Raw genomic sequence first — 20,171 nt, forward strand, 5'->3', positions numbered from 1 at the left:
CTATTTCATTATTCACCAACAGCAAACGGCTAAGAATTTCCACAACAGGAGCTTTGAAAAAAACAACAATAACAAAAAAAAAAAAAGTCAGTTCAGTAGGCCAGTAACTTGATAAGGCCCCTGGATTTACTCGATGAGGTAGAAAGTTCCTGAGCAGCAGCAGCAGCAGCAGCAGCAGCAGCAGCAGCAGCAGCAGCAGCAGCAGCAGCAGCAGCAGCAGCAGGCGTGTGGTTGTTGTTCCCAGAGGGCTGAGGAAACCGTATCTGCCCTGGAGGTGCATCCTCTTTGGTAAGCACTTCTTATCCAGGCCATCACTGCAGGCCGATAGCGGCAGGGTAATATCCAGTAACTGCAGCTTTATGTGCGATCCAATACCCGGATCAATCCCTGGGACAGGAGGATCGCCATTAACCCCTGAGATCTCTCTCTCTCTCTCTTTCTTCCTCTTTCTCTCCTTCTGTCTTGTCTTCTAGTGAATCTCTCCTCCTTTTGATGCTGCAGCAGAAATCAAGAAATCATTTTCTGCACAAGATGCTCTGAGGCGGTGGGAGGGCAGAACTCCACATGGCCAAATATTGTTGTTCACAAAACGGAGTTGTGCTGTTTTACATATAAATTCACAATAAAAAACAATATAAACATGTTTCATATCATATGCATGTGAGTGGAAGTAGAGTCAACGTGCAGGAGTGCGTTCGTTTGTTTGCATTTGCAGGTGAAACAATCCATAGGTTTGTATTTCTGTATGTACAGTATGATTAAGCGTGTGTGTGTGTGTATTTGAATGTGTGTGGAGAAAGCTAGGAAGTGTGAGCTGGAGAGATGGTGTGAGCATGAGTAGAGAGAGAGAGAGACAGAGAGAGAGAGACAGTAGTGGGTTTGAGATTTTGTTTGAAACTCCTCCAATACTTTGGGGAGCGTTGGCCCATATATCGTCCCATGTGACCGAGCAGCAGCAGCAGCAGCAGCAGCAGCAGCAGCAGCAGGAGGAAGGGAATTACAAAAAAAAGAAAAAGACTGAAGCAAAGACGTGGAAGCTGTCGTAGAAGCATCTCTATCGCTCTCACTGAATATAAATGGATAAACAGTCACTGAAATTAGTTGAACGTGCAGAAAGATGAGGAGTTACACGCAGAGAGGTGACAGAGATTCATCAAACACAGACGTCTTCTGATCTGAATATGAATCACTGAAGGTGCATATGTTTTGTTTTTTTTGCGTTGTTTAAAGTTATGTATCATACACAGTGTTAAATGCCACAATAAAGTTTTAAATTCCAGACAAATAGACGACTTGTATTTTTCTACATCAATCAAAATTCATTCAGACAAATGTAAAAGAAGCTGAGAGTCAGTGTGTGTGTGTGTGAGACAGGTGTGATCATTCATATCTGTCATCAGCGGACACATCAGCTGTGACGAGAGTCAGTTAATTACAACCTTCAGTTCTTACACATTTATATTGTCACTTTTTTATGTACGTATTATAAAATACACTTTTTAAAACCATCATCAAGCTGCAATTAACAGTTTATGTCCTGTTAATGATGTCAGAAACTTAATCAAGTATAGCATTTGTATTAAAAAAAAGTTTTAAAAACAGAAGTATTTAGTGAATATGTAGTTAAAATAAGGAATTAAGTAAAAGAAGAGAAAACAAAAGCAATGTGACAGGTGTTTCCTAAAACAGCAGCAGCTTCAGTTGTAGTAGAAGTTGTAGAAGTTTCTCTCTTACCTCCCGTCAGTGTCTCAGGGTCAAGACCTCCGAAGCTCCAACGCTCCAGCACAGCACAGCATCCTCGCTTCTTCCAACACAAACGTCACGAGGCCACGAGGCGGCTGAAGCTGAAGCTGAAGCTGGACTCAGACTCAGACCAGGTCCAGGCAGCCGAGCGGCTCGCTGGCAGCAGAGAGAGGAGAGAGGAGAGAGGAGAGAGGAGAGAGGAGAGAGGAGAGAGGAGAGAGGAGCAGGGCGACGGGCGACGGGCGACGGGCTGAGGCTCACAGGGAGAAGCGCTGAGCCGGACTGGGGCTCTGCATGCTCGGTGCTCGGAGGCTTTTTCTTTCGCCTCTCCTTCCCCCTGAATGAATGAAAGCAATCCCTGAGAGCGAATGGGTAATGAGAGACCGGCTCCTGAGATTTTAGCTTTCTTAATCATGTTCATAATTAATTCAAGAACATTGATAATTTCATTACATTCTTTTTGTCTTATCAATAAATGATGTGCCTGCACTTTTGGTCTTGTGTATACGGGGGAGAGAGAGAGAGAGAGAGGGAGAGAGGGAGGGAGAGAGTGAGTGGGGGAGAGAGGGAGAGAGGGACAGAGAGAAGTAATACGGCACTAAAAGCACAGGAGATGGAAAATGATACAAACAGGGAAGTGGTAATTATAATCTTTGACCAAGCCACTGGCAGCACAATATGAAGTCAAGTGGCTACAAATAATTAATAAGGCCTCCTGGTGTGTGTGTGTGTGTGTGTGTGTGTGTGTGTGTGTGTGTGTGTGGTGAGGGTGAGTGCTGACAAATGTCTTTATTGAACATTATTTCACCTCCTCCCTCCCTCCATCCCTCCCTCCCTCCCTCCCTCTTTCTCTTGTTGTTTTAATATGAAAACCCTTGTTGTGTTTTCACATGAACATGATGATGATGATGATGATGATGATGATGATGATGATGTTACACACTCACCTTTAATCGTCACCTTTTTTTTTTTCTTTTAAAACAACAGAAGCGAGTGGATGGAGGATCCCTCGGCTGCGCTGCGACGCCCTTCACAGCCAATGAGGCTTCAGGTTCAGGTTTCAGGGACATTAGCGCACTGATGCAGTTTTTCAAAGACCACTCTCCTTCTCCTCCTCTTCCTCCTTCTCTTCCTCCTCCCTCCGTTCTCTCCTCCTGCTCTCGTGCCCTCTGTGAGGTCAAGACAAGAAACAGAAAAAGAAAGAGAAAGAGAAAGAAAAAGGGAAAGAAGGAGTCACTCTCTGTCATGTGCATATATAGTTTCCAGTTATTTGGCAGCAGGACTAATGAGATAATATGCATATTTAATAGTTCATCTCCAGAATATTCGATAACCCTTCACCTCCGTGCAGCACGCCGTTATAGATTCTGCGCTTTATCAATCGAACTTTCTGTTCAAAACTGAGCCGAAAATAGACCAATGAGAGAGAAAGAGAGAGACAAGAAGGAAAAGAGGGAGCAGGGTAGAGAGGAGTGGAGGATTAAAAAAAAAAGAAAAGAAGGATGTAATGGATATCTGTGTTTTCTAAAAATACTGCGAGGATGATGGAGGCTCTGAGTCACGGGCTGGAGGACGAGGAGATGGATGGATGAGAGAGCGGCCCGGTCCGACACTGACGGAGCGAGCACGGTGTCACCGGACTAATCTGCTATACCAGAATAGTTTATTCTGATCAGACTTTACTGATATCTAATCATTAATCTATTGCAAAGCAGGTATTTAAAGCACAGACGTGTGTGTGTGTATGTGTATGTGTGTGTGAGTGTGTTGCAGGGGGTTTTCTCCTCCTCTCGCAGCTTTTCATCAGTTATCATAAAGATGTCACCTATTTATCTGCGTTCACTTCATTTGTGTCTGGAGATAATCCACGTGAGAGTTTTTCTTTTTCTTTTTCTTTTTTTTTTTGCATGAAATCAGTGTAATTTGACCATAAGAGCAGAACAGTTGCTCTGTTGCAAAAGGCCCCATTTGATTTCTGTCACTTTCTAATGGATTTCCAGGCGGTGACACGCTACAATATACTGTAGATTGGTAAAGCTATATGAGGCATTAGAGATTCAAGCACTTTATGTCCTATTTATTCCTTATGTGCCACAGGCCTCCTGGTCTTGAGATATGACCAAGCTCAACACAAGAAACCTTTAATAAAATAAAAAAAAAAAGTAAAAGAGGAGGAAAATAGAGATTTACAGCCGGCCATTTTGACAGTGGACTTGATATAAGGTGTTCATAACAAGTTTTGCATTTTATTCCTGGTCCCCTCACACACATTTTAATCATATTTTATGTGATCTATGTATGCAGCACTCATCCTCTCTCTGTCACCCAACCTCTCCAATGTGTCCCTCTTAAACAGATTGCCACAATACTTGTAATGATGGTCCTTTCCCAGCTGTGCTGCAGGAGAGGGGAAGGGAGCAGCAGGCTATAGTATTACCATAATACCCCGCTCCCCTCCCCACGCCGTCCCATGGGGGCCCGCGTGGGGCTGCATGGGGATGCGGGGTAACTCTGCTTGTTGGGACTCAAGCTACTGTAGCGAGCTGCCGGTCCTGCAGGCTCTCTGTGTGTGTGTGTGTGTGTGTGGACAAGTGTGTGTGTGACAGGGCTGAACCTGCCTGTGGGCGATGTAATAAAAGCGCCACACACACTGATGCTGCTGCTGCTGCTGCTGGTGGTAGTGATGGTGATGGTGGCACTGCTGCTGCTGCTGCTGCTGTAGCTGCTGCTGCTGCTGCTGCTGCTGTAGCTGCAGAGGAGAGGGGATAAATATAAACCGGGGCCCCCGCATCAATGAGACGGCCCTCCAGTCACAGCCTGACTTACATCCTAATAATTAGGCCCCTTTCCAATAAAACAGGGGATTTGTAGCCTGTGCATCTATTTTACTTGTGTTTGCTGCAGCAGAGGGAGGGAGGGGGGAAGGAAGGGGGGGTGCATGGTGCTACTGATGCTGCAGTCTCCTGCTGGAGCTCAGGCTCTGAGAGGGTTTCATTTCATTTCATTTCATTTCAGCAGCGTTGGAGAGAGCGGTCACTCAGCAACATTCAGACAGTTTCACACCCAAACTTCTGAATGAACCAGAAGAAAGAAATATTTTTTATCGATCAGCTTCTTGAAGAATTCACATTCCTATGTTTTATTTTGGGTATTTCTTTCCAAATATTGCCTCATTTCATCATTAAAGCTGCTATGATAAAAATATAAAATGAGTGTATGTACTGTATGGTGCTTTCTAGTTCTTGAACTCAAACATGCACACACACACACATGCACGCGCGCGCACACACTCCAGTGTCTCTGATAGCGGCTGATCGATACACGAGGCCTGCAGGTTGCTGTTACATGTTATCTTAAACCTCCTAATGTGCACTGGCTAATCTTTGGACTTGTACATATTCTCTTCCTCAGCATCACATCTCTCTCTCTCTCTCTCTCTCTCTGCTTTGTTTTCTTTTTCTCACACTTTCAGTTCCTGGTGATCATCAGTTATTTGTGACGTTATCACAGGAAAAAACAGAAAAAACAGTGTTTAAATTAATTTGTTTGAGGTTTTCCAACCAGAGTGGTGTTGTGGCTCAAATACTAAATATCCTGAAAATTTCCCTCGCTACATTTACTCACTATTTATAGAGAAAATAAAAAATTCAAACAGTTTCCTGCTTCATTTCATTCCCTGTTTGTTTTATTGGATTAATCAATCAGTTGTTAGTGTAAAAAATGACACGACCAAAACGGAAAAATCTACATTTAACATATCAATGCTGCAGAATCACTGATATCCAGACCAGGAAACATCACATGCACCATGTTGTTGTTTTGTTTTGGACATGTGATTAATCAATTATCAAAATATTTTTTCCATTAACTAAGTGATTGATCGACTAAGCTGCTGCATGTTTGAGACAGAGGAGGAGGTAGTAGAGATGTAGAGATGGCGACAGAGCTGGGCGGGGTGGCAGCCCAGGCAGTGGGGGTGTGGGGGGGCAGGGGGTGGGGTATCAGGGGGGGTATCAGGCTAATTAAAGCAAGCATTTGTCAGAGATTAAGCCTTAAACAGAAAAGGTCATCTGAGCAGCGGAGCAGCACTGTAACGCTGCTGTGCTCTTAGGGCAGTCTAAACCTTTCCAAGCTAAATGGTAAAGATGCTATTTGGCCGATATGGTGGGTGGGTGGGGGTGAGGGTGAGGGTGAGGGTGGGGGGTGGGGGTCCTCCAGATCCTGACCAGTGACAAGACTGACACTCGGGTCATTGGTTCTTCACTGTCCATTACACATGCTGGTCAAATCTGGCTATCGGTGTCATTTAGGGATGAAAAATAAGCGCCGGGGACAAGATCAATAGTTGCAGCCGTCTGTGGCGGCTGTGATTAATCGACTGTCACCAATTAATGAGCGGCCTGTTGCAAAAGCAATGCAATCTGCAGAGGGACAATGGGACTTGTCGAAAAGGAATATTTCTCTTTATTTCGGTCAGTTTTCTCCTGTAAAACTAATTCATGAACCAGGTTTCTGTGCCAGCTGCTCAGTGATGTCACCAGATCTTTGAGTGAAAGTTTGCACTATAAAAAAAACATCCATATTTGTGTCAAAACATCTATATAAGCCTATACATTGTCTGTATATATTGAATGATTCCTTATTATAAAGTGATAATAAAAAAGGTGCATTCAATAATCTTAACTCTTTCTCACTTATTCAATCACGTTCGCTCTCTCCAGATGTTTTCATAAAAGCAACAGCTCTCTGAGAGCACGTGGACGCCCGGCGATCCATTTAATATCGCGTTGAAAACAACTGAACAAGCTCTGGTGATGTTTTTTTTTAAAAAATGGTATCAGTGTACAAGCTGATGCTGTTGCAGTCAGTCAATTGTAATCCTATTAGATCCTGAGAAGATGTCCTGCTCTGATACACGATGAACAAAAGGACATGTTGGTTTAGTTGTGAGTAATGGCTCTGCACGGCTAAACTGTGCCGCAGATGTAATTTGAAATACATGTAGTGGAGATTATGCTAATATCAGATCACTCAAGTATCATTATTTATAAATTAGATTGTTCATCCGGGACGAGTGCTTGCACAACATTGCAGAGCATCTTAGAGTATAGTATGTGCAGGTTTTAATTGATTGAATGTGCTGTCGTCATTTTGTTTTATGATTTACCCTTTAACCAAAACAAAGGAAAAGTTGTTATTGGGGAGAATATTGACCTGTAACGACCTCCTGTTCTCAACTCAGTCGACTTTAAGTTTTAGCAGAAGTTCGGTTTGTGAACAGTATGAGGGAGTTTACTCGAGGAACAACTATTTGTTTACAAGCTAAATTTAACCCAAATAGAAAGCATCAATGTGCTGCTGTAGCCTATATCTGGAAGTGTGTTGTTTGTTTATTTTTACACCATCTCTGTTAGCACTTTCTTTTTTTATTCCACAGTTTCACTTTAAACATGTAGCTACGCATGTATTTTAATATTTTAATATATGGCACATGCAAATCACCCCCCAATTTTAGTGTCCCTGTGGATTCCTTCATGGATTTCTATAGAAGCAGATTTGCCCATTTGCTCTTCATGCACATTGTTGTCATTTTTGTGTGTTGAAAATGCAAAATAATATGAACTGTACAGTTTTTATGTTAATGTCCCCTGAGATTAAAAAAAAAAAATCTGTTAATTGTGTTAAAATATGTTCTGGATCTACATATTATAAAACAGCTGACTCACTGATAAAATACATGAAATAGTTGTCGACATCTGAAAGTGTTGGAACATGAAAGTGAAGTTATTTGGTTGAAAATGTCTGAAGAAAATACAGAAAAGAAAAAAAAAAAGGATCTTTAATCTTGTGTAGAAAACATGGATCAACTCGGCCTCTCAGCAAGTTCTTCATCGATCGAGTTGAAAACAACCGGTGGCAGGTCTGAGTTCAGTTTTTACAGGGAAACAAACTCACTGTCAAACTACTGCACATAGCTACACAGCCTACAACAACAAAACTACAATCCACACAGATCAAGTTCCCAGCTACAGTCTATTTCTGTCCAGGACCTATGGACATACATACAGGTAGACCATATTATTGATTATTTCAGGCTGATTTCATGCAGCAGCTCTCAGCTCTTGTTTTAGAGAAACGTCCATTTTAATAATTCACTTCTCAATAGGCTATTTTTCTTGATTAGCCTACTTATTATTGCCCAACTGATAAGTAGCTATCTGTATTTTCTATATATCTCACAGCAAACAGCACTTCTAGCTCACTGATTTGGTTTTATGGCCAAAATGTACTAATAGCCTAGTCCTGCTCTTCGGAGCTTCAGCTTTAATATACCTGTTTTATACTTATAACAGGAATCAAGCAGCTAAAGGCAGATGGACAATTTTCACACGAAAGAGACTTATATGTTTTCATCCAGAGTTGGTGGAGACCAAAAAAGAGTCAAAATAAAAATGTCAAACTTGAGCTATATTTTAAAACTGCCAGAGATGAAAACCTCCTGAGGGATATAGTACATTTAAATATCTCTGTTAACCCCATGGTTAGTATTATATTCTTGAAATCTATAGTAGTAAATCTAAATCCATTCCTTACCTTCTTCTCAGTAGGCCTTCATGTCTACCACGAAAGAACAAGCTCTTTTCTCTGAGCGGTTTTTTGAACATCGAACCAAGTCTAGGTGGGTTGCCAGGTTTGACATAAAGTTGCCAAATCTCTGCATAAAACCTGCCACATCTTTCACATCTTGATGAGAGAAGAGATTCTGTGCAGTTTCAGTGAAGTAGGCGTATCTGGTGTAATGATAACATCATAAAGTGTGAGTTAAGCTAAATGCAAATATTAGTATAGAGGCCTATTGTATCCATGTGCTCACAGACCATTATTATTACTGATGTTTAGTTTAGTTTAGGTTTTTTCTTTTGCTTAGAATTGCTTCAATAAAGGAATTTAAATAGATTTAAACAGTTAAATACTCTAATTAATCTATCTAACTTCAAAAAAAGTCCAGAAACAAATCGCCCAACTGCTCGTTTTGCGGCTTTCCCGCCCAACCTGGCAACACACAGTCCGTCCTTTTAGGCCCTTCGCGCTTCCCGTAGCTACGTAGAACTCGGCGCGCAGCTCAGAGATCGTGGTGGGAGATTTGTTCTCCACGGAAACAGAAGAGCAGAGTGTGTGTTGTTGTGTTGTGTGTGTGTGTGTTGTAGCCTGTTACTCTGCAGCTGCAGCTGAGCTCTCCTGTGTGTATATAAGTTATATATTTTAAAACCACTAAACTATGGCTCTTAACTATCAATCATCGACTCTATCGATGACTTTACCGATTTCCTGTCAGATTTGTCTCGGGAAGGTGAGTTTGTTTTTACAGCCGTTACACAAAGATTAGTGACCGTTATGTTGAACTTTATCATCATCATCATCATCATCAGCAGCAGCAGCATCGCCGACGTGAACGAGCATTAAACCGTGCACGATTGTTAATTAATCTCTCTGTGTGTGTGTTTGTATGACCGACCTGTGCTGTGTTGTGTTGTTGTGTTGTGTTGCAGGTCAGACAGCCGGTCATCTGCACCAACCACCACGTGTTCTGCTCGTGCTGCATGGAGATGTGGCTGAAGAAAGCGGGTCAGTGTCCGACCTGCAGAGTCCCCATCACGGAGGAAAACCCCTGCAGGAGGATCATCGGTGAGTAACTTACATCCAACATCCAACATCCAACATCCAACAGCCAACATCCAACATCCAACATGATGTAAAAGCATCTCACACTGACTCTGACTCATCATGATCACAGCAGAGAAGTAAAAACAAACTGCAGCTGAAGTTTCTGCAGCTGTAACGTTTGTTTTATACAACAAAACAAAGAGAGGATGGATGTGAGAGGAAGAAAAGATATTGTTCAGTGTAACTTCACATGCACTGAAGTTAAAAACCAGAAATCAGTTCAGTTTGTCGGTTTGTTTTGTCTATTTTTTTTAAATACTATGGGCCATCATCTCATTTTTATCCTGTTATATTTAAACCTGTTTAATATTGTTATCTTTTATGACCTGGCTCAAGACACATTTTCTTAAATACATTTCTATCCTATCCTATGGATATTTGTGCCAAAGAGTAACGTTAGTTCCCTCAAGATGTGATGGAGATATAGGCCTACTGAGTTAAAAGCTTTGACTCCTGAGATCTACACAGTAATATGTTTATGTTCAAGTCTCAACTTTAAACTGAGAAGAATCAGTACCGTTAACGTCTGTTTCTGTTTTGTCTACTTTTTAAAAAAAAATACTATGGGCCATCATCTCATTTCTGTCCCGTTATATTTCAACCAGTTTAATATTGTTATCTTTTTGGGTGGCAGACAGTTAGCAAATGCTGCTATGACCTGGCTCAAGACACATTTTCTTGTCCTACAAGATTAATGTTTATTTGTGCATTGTCCTTGTTTAAAATAAATACATTTCTATCCTATCCTATGGATATTTGTGCCAAAGCTAAAGTAGTTCCCTCCAGATGTGATGGAGATGTACTGAGTTTTGTAAAACCTTTGACCCCTGAGATCTACAGTAATATGTTTGTTTATGTTCAAGTCTCAACTTTAAACTGAGAAGAACCAGTAACGTCTGTTTCTGTCTGTAAACACACAGACTCATTTTTAAAAAACAACACCAAACACAGAAATCCAACAGACCTGAGTTCTGTTCTGATCAATACAAACCCACTGCACAAGATAAACAGAACATTTTACAAATACATGTAACAGTTTGTTTGCAGTCTGGTTCTGTATTTTCCATATTAGCAGTGTTTTCTTTCAAAATATTGTGCTGTGAATCTGATGAAGACGCTTTTTACAGTGTGATGAGCCATCAAGGCCACCGTACCTCTGTCGTTAAAATTACATTTTACATCTCCACACAAAGTTGGCCTGTGTTGAATCCAAGTTTCACAGATAACATCTTGATTTTCATCTTTAGTGTGGTTTCCAAGGTCGAAAAATGCCAGAAAATCGCCCAAATGCTGTTTATAAAGTCAAACAACCTGGTGCTTCGAGTTACTGTTCTGTCTAACAAACAGTCTAAATCCTAAAACTGTTAAAATTCCTGCCATGAACAACAAAGAAATGCATCAAATCCTCTCATTTGGGAAGCAGGAATCAGGAAATATGTTTTAAAAAGACTAAAACTAGAAATGGTAAGGCCAAAATGAGTTCTGCTTTTACACACGGATGTTGAATTCATGTTTCCACAGGTGAGTGAAGCTTTTAATGCTAAAATACGGTATCTTCTCTAGAGATTAGGGGGCAGTTGTGGGAGCAGAGTTTGTTTTTATTTCTTATTGCTGCTGTTGCTTCTTCTGTGGGAAATTAACTTCAACACAACGTAACACAGCAGTTTGTCTGATGAGATAAAGAGATTAAAATGCCTTTAATCCCAGTTTGTGAACACAATTTGAAACACGTCACAGCTCTGTTTCTGTAGGACCGAGCTGCTGAGTTAAGACTGGTCTAGTTATATATCTAATCAGTCATTTAACTCACATCAAAGTGACTTTAGTTGTTAATGAGTTTTTTTGTTCTCCAGTGTTGTAAGTTTAAGTTTCTATGTTACAGGAGGAACCAATGACAGTGACCACAGTGAAAGTTCCTCCATGAGGAAATGTCTACGAAAAACCAGAGGAGAGCTGCTTTTACGGGAGTACGAGGTATCAGCTTAACTTGTCATGTTTGTTTAATGTTCTTTAATACGTATTTACAGTATCAACAGGCAGACTGAGACTTTAACGGAGGTTTATCGCCACAAAAACAGAAGCACGGGCTGTTGAGTCGAGATATTTGAGTGAAGTTACACTGACACAGGTTTTCTTTAAGGATGAGATCAGAGTTTCTACTGGAGAAGTTTGTTATTCTTTGCAATTGTGCAGATTGTTACCATGTAAACTCGTTATTTACTTATGCTGCAACAAATAGTGGCAGATAAAGTGAAAGCAGTTAACTACTATTTTAGTGTCCAGCTTTAAAGTCACTGAAACATTTCAACAACCTCTGTCTTAACTTTTAAAACCCGTGGTGACACAGTAGAGTAATAAATATTAAAGGGACAACGAGGAGTTTTGGAAAAGCGAAGTGTTCCCATTAACAAGTGGTAACGGAGATTCATCCACATTAATATGAGACTTTTTTATAACCAAATAGAAACTCCTCGTTGTCCCTTTAATGCTTTAATTTTAATGTAATCTGTGTCTACTAGGAGGAGATCGAAGGCCTGATCAGAGAGAACGAGGAGCTGAAAACAAAAAACCAAAGTCTGGAGGCTCAGCTGAAGACGGTTCTGGACCCCTGCAGCGTCAGCGCCGCGCAAACGGGCGACAAAAGCGTGGACCCGTACGTCCTGGAGGAGTGGATGAACAAGCTCCGCACCGCCAGAGAGGTTGGCGATAAAATCAAACAGGACATGGACAAACTGAAGGAGGTGAGTGAGCTCTGCTGATCGATATAAACTACTACACTGTGTTTTAGTTCTTCTGTAACGAAGTGAAAATGTGTTTTTTTTCTTGAATCATCGCAGGCCAATAAGGCGCTACGATCTCAAAACATGGACCTGGTGCAGGAGAACATGAGGCTGAAGGCCGAGGTGGCGAGCAGATCTCCTCAGAAGTGAGTTTTTCTCTCTTAGCAGCTTTTCTCTGTTTCACATTAAAGGGATAGTTCAACATTTTGGCAAATTGGCCCATTGCCATAATCCCTATAGTCATAGCAGTGGGTTTGTTACCTTTAATTGTTGGTGCAAGCTGTTTTTATAGCGGCGGAGCAGAGCCGTGAGCTGCTCAGAGCTACGCTATGGAGGCTAATTTGATTTCTTGGGTTTCCCTCATCAAACTCATCAAATACACAATCCAACAACTCCACAACGCTCTGGTGGACAAGTTGTGAGCTGCACATTCACCACGCTATGAGATAATAACACAACGTTACCACACAGAGTTGTTTTAGAGGGAAATACAGAGACTGTTGATGAAAAACTGTCCCTGAAGGCAACGTGCATCAGCGGTTTTGCATGAATTTCCCTCTAAAACAACTCTGTGTGGTAACGTTGTGTTATTATCTCATAGCGTGGTGAATGTGCAGCTCACAACTTGTCCACCAGAGCGTTGTGGAGTTGTTGGATTGTGTATTTGATGAGTTTGATGAGGGAAACCAAGAAATCCCATAATGAGCCTCCGTAGCGTAGCTCTGAGCAGCTCACGGCTCTGCTCCGCTGTTCTAAAAATAGCTTGCACCGACAAATAAAGGTAACGAACCTGCTGCTATGACTATAGGGATTATGGTGATGGACCAATTTGCCAAAATGTTGAACTATCCCTTCAGTCAGAAACAAAACTGTAGAAAAGTATTTTCTCTTCCTCTCTGATCCCCGACCATCCATCTCTCTCCTCAGGTTCGGCCGTTACACCGTGGCAGCTCTGGAGGCCAAGATCCAGCAGTACGAGCGCAACGTGGAGCAGCTGCAGAAAGCTCTGGAGCGCAGCGACCGCTACATCGAAGACCTGGAGGCTCGGGTCGGCACGGCCGAGGAGAGTCGCGCCGACGCCCCTCCGGAAGCCCCCCCCGCGGCCACGTCGGAGACTCTGACGCAGCAGCAGAAGATCGACATGATGATGAGGAGCCTGAGCGACAACGAGAGGGAGTCGATCTGCAGCAACCCCGCGTTCCCCAGGAATCCCGCTCTGCCGTTCCTGCCGGCGGCGGCGGCGGAAAACAAAGAGTTCGACAAGACTTCTCTGACCTCGGATCAGAAATACAAGGAGCTGGACAGCGGCTCGACGGACTTCCTGCCCGCCACGCCCTCGTCCGCTTTCCGCTCGCTGACCCTACGCAGCCCCGGCATCCGAGAAAAGAAAGTGGCCTTCAAACCCGGCTCGTATCTGAGGAAGCTGGACTTCGAAGACTTCCCCAGGACCAGCACCAGCACCAGCACCAGCACCAGCACCAGCACCAGCACCAGCACCAGCACCAGCACCGCGGACAAACCGTTTGATGACGACGACCTGGACAAGTTCCCTCCCAAAGCCGATGCGGACCCCTCGAAGCCGCCGTCGGTCTTCTGGGGCGGCTGGCAGAGATCGAACTCTAACTCTAACGACCAGACGCACCCCGAGCCGACGAACGACGACGAAGAAAGAGAAAGAGAAAGAGAAAGAGAAAAGGTGAAAAGGTCCACGTCCACCACCGGACCGTCGGACAGCTTCCAGATGTCCAGCGAGGCCTCGATGGACGCGGCTTACCTGGACAAGATCTCCGAGCTGGACTCCATGATGCTGGACGGAGAGAGCTCCAGCAGCCGCGGCTCCCAGCTCTCTCTGGCCTCGGACCTCGACCACACGCTGGTGCCCGAGCCGCCGCAAACCCACGGAGGGAAACCTGCAACAGAACTGGACCAGAAGAACCACCAGCACCCACCATTGTGTGATGAGACGGACGCCAAAACGTCTCCAAAACGCTCCAACGACGACGACGAAGCTGCTCAGGTGTCGACAGCAGGATGTCACACCGATGAACTGTCTTTTGATTTGCTGTTCGACGCGGTGGAGGAGAGGAAGCCCGGTCCGTCTGCTTCTCCCACTCCATCGGACAAAGACGACGATGACGACGATCCGTCCTCCTCTACGTTCTCCAGCGGTGGTGGTGGTGGTAAACCTAAACCTGTGAACACGAGCAGAGACAGACACACACTCACCATGAGCCAGCCGACCAAGAGGAAGTCGCACAGTCCGTTCAACACCAGCAGCCCCACAAAACTCTCCAAACTCATGTAAAACAAAACAAAAAGAAAAGTCTTCCACTGTAGTGAGTTCTGTTCACGTTGCTTCATCATAAACCTGTGGATGTGACGCTCGGGTGAAACTCAGCTAGTTCTTTTAGTGCACTAGTCTGCTTAAAAAAAAAAAAGTCTGATGTAAAGAAGCTGTGTCCGGTGCAGCGGTGTAACGCTCAGTCCACCTGTGCGTCATTTTAAACTACACTCGGTGAGCGCGGTCGTCTGATTGGCCGTCGCGCTGCACCGAACACAGATTAACATGACGACCGTGAAGAACAGTGATGTTTCTGGGGGAAATAAAATATGTAAGAGTGTGTTAGGAAATAAAGTCGTAATGCAATGAGAACGAATGAAGCTTCATTTTCTTTTGTGTGTTTTGCATTTTCCTTCTCATCTCATGAATAATTCATGTCACCTAAAAACGCTCAGTGAGGATCAGTAATGGACTTCCAGGCCTCAGATTCTGTGGTGAATTTTAACATTTTGTTGTTTTTTTTTAACGCAAAAAATGTGGATTAATACCAAGTAGACAAGCTCATAATAATAATAATCATCATTTTTCATCACATTACTTCCCTTTTTGTGGTGCCTCTTTTCCTGATGATTTGCATAATATTAAACTAACAATTATTAATTAGCTGCCATTAAAAGTGGGGAAAGCCGATAAAAGCATGATGTAGCCTATAGCGACTCACATTAGAGACCTCACGCGCGCAGTCATTCCGTTGCAGCCTTATTTATTATGCAAATTTAACGATATCATGTATATTTCACATACCTCTAATCGCTGCATGAAATTTTAATTGCGTAACCGTTGTGGTTTGAATAAATGAAGTGTTAATTCATTGGGATTAATTAATTTAGGTAAAGACTGTGTACAGGGTGACGCTGGTGTATTAAATCAATTTGTTTAGTGCTCATCTGGCGATGATGGTCTTTAATGATAAGCAGGCGCGCGCCTCATTACATCCAAGGGTTAAGATGAGACACTGAGCCAAATGGCACGCGCCACCAACACGTTTGCCCAACATTTGGCACGTGAGCAACTGATGGAGTCAATAAAAAAATAGGAAGATGAGCCACTTTAAACTGGATATTTATTCATATATATTTTTTATCATATGAGCCACTTTAAACTGGATATTTATATTTTTTATCATGTGAGCCACTTTCAACTGGATATTTATTCATATATTTTTTTTGTCATATGAGCCTCTTTAAACTGGATATTTATTCATATATATTTTTTTATCATATGAGCCACTTTAAACTGGATGTTTATTCATATATATTTTTTTGGCATATTTTCATAAATAATCATCTAAAAAAACAACACTATCCTGAAATTAATCAGATAAAATAAACCAGAACAGCTCTAAGTCTCTGGTTTCTGGCCTTAAAGTCCAGAATCAGGCCTAAAACCGTCTGGATGGAGGAGTGAGCTCTTATAATAATAATAAATAAATAAAAAAAGGCGCAGGCGTCTCGTCTCGTCTCGTCTCCAGATGTTCCAGCCTGCCCTGTGAGCAGTTTTTTATTTGTCAGCCTGTGTTCACTGTTCACTCTGGCAGTTTATGTCTCGCGAGAGCAGCCGAGCAGGGGCTTGACGAGATCTGAGGCGCTCAGGTGTAAGAGCCTCTCTCATCCCCCAGCAGTGGGAAACAGTAGACAGATAAGTGCGTGTGAGAGACTGCAGGCATCTCTGTGATCTCCGGGCTCAAGGCTGCACTCGGCGCACTACACAGCGAACTGCACCGCGCATCATTACTGCTGCTGGAGAGGCGAAGGATCACTGTGTATCTATGACTGCTTTCCAGCTCGGGTAGCCGTCTCTCCCCCTCTCCTCCTTCTCCTCCTTCTCCTCCTTCTCCTTCTCCTTCTTCTTTTCCCGTGCACTTTAATTGGAGAAGCTCGCCAAGATGATGTCCATGAACAGCAAACAGCCGCACTTCGCCATGCATCCCTCCTTACCCGAGCACAAGTACACCACCCTGCACTCCAGCTCGGAAGCTATAAGGAGAGCCTGTCTACAAACTCCACAGGTAAAACGAACCCACCCAAAAAAAAAGCAAACAAAAAAAAAAAGAGAGAGAAACTTTCACTTTGTGTCCTTTTTTTCGTGCTTGTAGGCTGCATGTAGCGCCGAGCTGTCTGTGCGTAATAACCAGGGCTGCTGCTCCAAGGCACATTCAGCCAAGACGCGCACTTCACTTAATGTTTTTTTCATGTATTCCACGGCAATCAGTCGGAGAGTGTGTGATCTTCTTGAAAGCATTGCTCACGCGAAGCCTAGCATGGCTTTACTGTTTTTGTATTAATTTTTATGACTTGCCGCGCTTCTGAAGGAATACTCCGGCTGTGTTATGTGTTGCCAAAAGTCCCGACTGACAGATACATTTATTTATGTTTTTCTCTTTTTTTTCTGCCTTTCTTCCTCTCCTCCATGTCTTTTTCATTTCCTCACCCCTCTCCTCCCCTCTCCTCTCCCCTCTTCATGTTCGCCCCTCTCCTGCAGCTGCAGAGCAACATCTTCGCCAGCCTGGATGAGACGCTGCTGGCCCGCGCCGAGGCTCTGGCGGCCGTGGACATCGCCGTGTCCCAGGGCAAGACGCACCCGTTCAAGCCGGACGCCACCTACCACACGATGAGCACCGTGCCCGTGCCCGTGCCCGTGCCGTGCTCCTCCAACTCCACGGTGCCGCTGGCCCACCATCACCACCACCATCACCACCACCACCACCAGAACCTGGAGCCCCCGGACCTCATGGAGCACCTGGTCGGCTCTCCGTCCTCTCTGGCGCTCATGTCCAGCGCGCACGACGGGACCGGCGGCGGCGGCGGCGGCGGAGGAGGAGGTGGTGGTGGGGGGGGAGGAGGTGCAGGAGGAGGTGCGGGAGGAGGACACCCGCACCCGCACCCGCACTCGCACATGCACGGCCTGAGCCACCACCTGTCCCACCAGGCGATGAGCATGAACTCGCCTCTTACGCACCACGGGCTCTTACCGGGCCACCACCACGGGGGGGGTCAGGGCGGCGTGGGGCTCTCTAACACCGGCCTTCCCTCCATCAACGACTCGGACACGGACCCGCGGGAGCTGGAGGCTTTCGCCGAGCGCTTCAAGCAGCGGAGGATCAAGCTGGGGGTGACGCAGGCGGACGTGGGGGGCGCGCTGGCGAACCTCAAAATCCCCGGCGTGGGCTCGCTGAGCCAAAGTACAATTTGTCGGTTCGAGTCGTTGACGCTGTCGCACAACAACATGATCGCGCTGAAGCCCATCCTGCAGGCCTGGCTGGAGGAGGCCGAGGGGGCGCAGAGGGAGAAGCTCAGCAAACCGGACATTTTCAACGGGGGGGAAAAGAAACGCAAGAGGACGTCGATAGCCGCGCCAGAGAAGAGGTCTTTGGAGGCGTACTTCGCCGTCCAGCCTCGACCGTCCTCCGAGAAAATTGCAGCTATCGCGGAAAAGTTGGACCTGAAAAAAAACGTGGTGCGAGTGTGGTTTTGTAACCAAAGACAGAAGCAGAAGAGGTTGAAATTTTCCGCAGCTCACTGATGAGCAAAGAAAAGAAAAAAAAAACTAAACAAAAACACAAACTATAACTAACAACGGGGAAAAAAACAGAATAAAGTTGTGGGACTGAATCTGGGGACCAAGGACATTTAAAACAAAAACATTTTCAGTCTTTTGTCTCCAGCGGTTTTTTCCACGTTGGTGCACAAATGGGCGCGTTAAAGATTCCCCATGTGACCAGGCTTCATGATAATATCTTTGTTTATTTTCACGTTATCGGTGAATGTGAAGTATGCAAATAACAGATTACACTAAAACTTCTCTCAGTTTGTTCCGAGGAGGAGGAGGAGGGGAAAGTTTAGCGACGTCGACATTGCCTTTGAAAACATGTGGAAAAGAGGTAATTTGCTTGATACTATAGCGAGTTATTTTCCTCCTATAATAGGCCTATATTATTTGAAGTATAGCCATTTTTACCAATTACCTCATTGATTGTTGAACTGTGTTTTTTTTTGTTTTTTGTTTTGTTCTTTTTGCTTTTCAGTTTTTGTCGTTGTCGTTGGTGTAGAAATAATTCATCCTGACTGTTCATTTATTCATCTGTTCCTTTTCTTCTTCTTTGGAGGCTGCTATATGAACTCAAATTTAGTTGCAAACTTTTATGGCTAACGAAAGAAAATAAAAAATAATCATAATAATTATAATAATAATAATAATGATAACGATGATGTTTAGGGGGAGCCTGCATGAATCCGACTTCACGGGCAGTAATTTGTTTAGCCTTTTCCAGGCTGTCACATCTATAGATATATTTATTTATTTTAAAAAATTTGCACACACACATACACACTGACAAAAAAAACCCTTTAGGTTTATAGATCAGTTATTATGTCGAAATGTTTTTTTTGTTTTTTTGTATATACAGACTTCACTTTATCACTGGTATCAGAGGTGAGCTCGTGTCTGATGGATTAATCCTCTCTTTATTGGCATCAAGAGGACAAAACTAAACAAAAAGTTCATGCAGAGTCAGAAGAGAAAAAGTCTGATTCTGCAGCAACAACGACCCAACGAGCTGCTGTCACGTGTTTTGAGTTTGCAGTGTGAAGTTCACCACTCTATGCATTGTAAAAGCAGCTGTGTACTGACTGACTGACAGACCTTCTGTGTGGATGGATGGTGTAAGTCACTGTTAAATGCCTGTTTTCACATTGAGACCACCACGTTGTTTGTCGTGTTTTATTGTTACGGGAAGAGAAAAGAGAAAACAAAAAAAACGTTGTGTATCTAATATTTTACTTTGTGCACAAGTATGTTTACAACTTTACAAACTGGCGGCGACATGTGCATCATTGAAAATGTCCCAGTGTCTCCTTCCTTCCTTCCTTCTCTCCTTCCTTTCCTCTCCTTCCCTCTCTCCTCACCACCTCACACTCTCCTGTGTTGTCCTCTTTCCTTTCATTGGTACTGTTCATCCTGTAGCCAAATCCAACAGGGAGGTGTGTTCCAGCAAATCTTCTAATAAACTGAAGAAAGAAAACTTTGATTTTTTTTTCTCTGTGCCTGTGATTGGCCCCGAACTCCACAGCATCATCATCATCATCATCATCATCATCCTCACCCTCACCGTCGTCATTATCATCATCATCATCATCATCATCATCGTCCTCCCCGTGCAGGTGTGAATGTTAAACGGTGCTGTAATGGTTTTATTGTGGACAAAACTGACCTTATTTCATTTCAGATTTTTTTTTCTATCAATGAAAATTGTTGTATTTTTTTATTTTATTTTATTTCATTTATTTGTTTTGTTTTATTTATATATTTTTTGTTTTTAACATTTTCTCCTGGGTTTCCACTAATAAGATCAGACGCTCAACACGTCACTGTTTTTAAAGTTTGTCTCATTTCTGCAGATTTAAACGCAATTTCAAACCAGGACTGTCGGGATTTGTGACTCTTGTTCTTTAAATCTTAATTTATATATTTGGATTTTAATACAAAAAGGAGCATAATGATAACAATAACAATAGTAATAATAGTAGTAGAAGAATAAAAGAGGTTTTTTTTTATACTTTACAAGAGAATAAAAAAGCATAGGC

The 20,171-nt window shown here is 43.4% G+C and overlaps 2 protein-coding genes across 2 annotated transcripts; both read left to right on the forward strand.

Moving 5' to 3' along the window:
• The first annotated feature begins 8,886 nt into the window (after nucleotides 1-8,886).
• obi1 (ORC ubiquitin ligase 1) lies at nucleotides 8,887-14,595 on the forward strand. The gene is made up of 6 exons (XM_085773076.1): nucleotides 8,887-9,094; nucleotides 9,294-9,429; nucleotides 11,351-11,442; nucleotides 11,988-12,209; nucleotides 12,306-12,394; nucleotides 13,176-14,595. Exons 1-6 carry the CDS (start codon nucleotides 9,023-9,025, stop codon nucleotides 14,551-14,553), a joined length of 1,989 nt encoding a protein of 662 aa, XP_085629202.1. The 5' UTR covers nucleotides 8,887-9,022; the 3' UTR covers nucleotides 14,554-14,595.
• A 1,497-nt stretch (nucleotides 14,596-16,092) lies between these two features.
• On the forward strand, nucleotides 16,093-18,146 carry pou4f1 (POU class 4 homeobox 1). Its single transcript, XM_085773077.1, has 2 exons — nucleotides 16,093-16,597; nucleotides 17,071-18,146. Exons 1-2 carry the CDS (start codon nucleotides 16,475-16,477, stop codon nucleotides 18,109-18,111), a joined length of 1,164 nt encoding a protein of 387 aa, XP_085629203.1. The 5' UTR covers nucleotides 16,093-16,474; the 3' UTR covers nucleotides 18,112-18,146.
• Nucleotides 18,147-20,171: the final 2,025 nt, after the last annotated feature.

This window comes from Trachurus japonicus, chromosome 3 (genome assembly GCF_045865225.1).
Source record: "Trachurus japonicus isolate A0001 chromosome 3, Traja_1.0".
In the NCBI taxonomy this organism is placed as follows: domain Eukaryota; kingdom Metazoa; phylum Chordata; class Actinopteri; order Carangiformes; family Carangidae; genus Trachurus; species Trachurus japonicus.

What these genes read in the sequence shown, in the direction of transcription:
- pou4f1 (XM_085773077.1), top strand. Translation starts at nt 16,475, where the DNA reads ATGATGTCCATGAACAGCAAACAGCCGCACTTCGCCATGCATCCCTCC. An exon ending in CCTGTCTACAAACTCCACAG is followed by an intron (nt 16,598 to 17,070) that starts GTAAAACGAACC and finishes CCTCTCCTGCAG; the next exon opens with CTGCAGAGCAACATCTTCGC.
- obi1 (XM_085773076.1), top strand. Translation starts at nt 9,023, where the DNA reads ATGGCTCTTAACTATCAATCATCGACTCTATCGATGACTTTACCGATT. An exon ending in CCCCTGCAGGAGGATCATCG is followed by an intron (nt 9,430 to 11,350) that starts GTGAGTAACTTA and finishes TCTATGTTACAG; the next exon opens with GAGGAACCAATGACAGTGAC. An exon ending in GCGAGCAGATCTCCTCAGAA is followed by an intron (nt 12,395 to 13,175) that starts GTGAGTTTTTCT and finishes CTCTCTCCTCAG; the next exon opens with GTTCGGCCGTTACACCGTGG.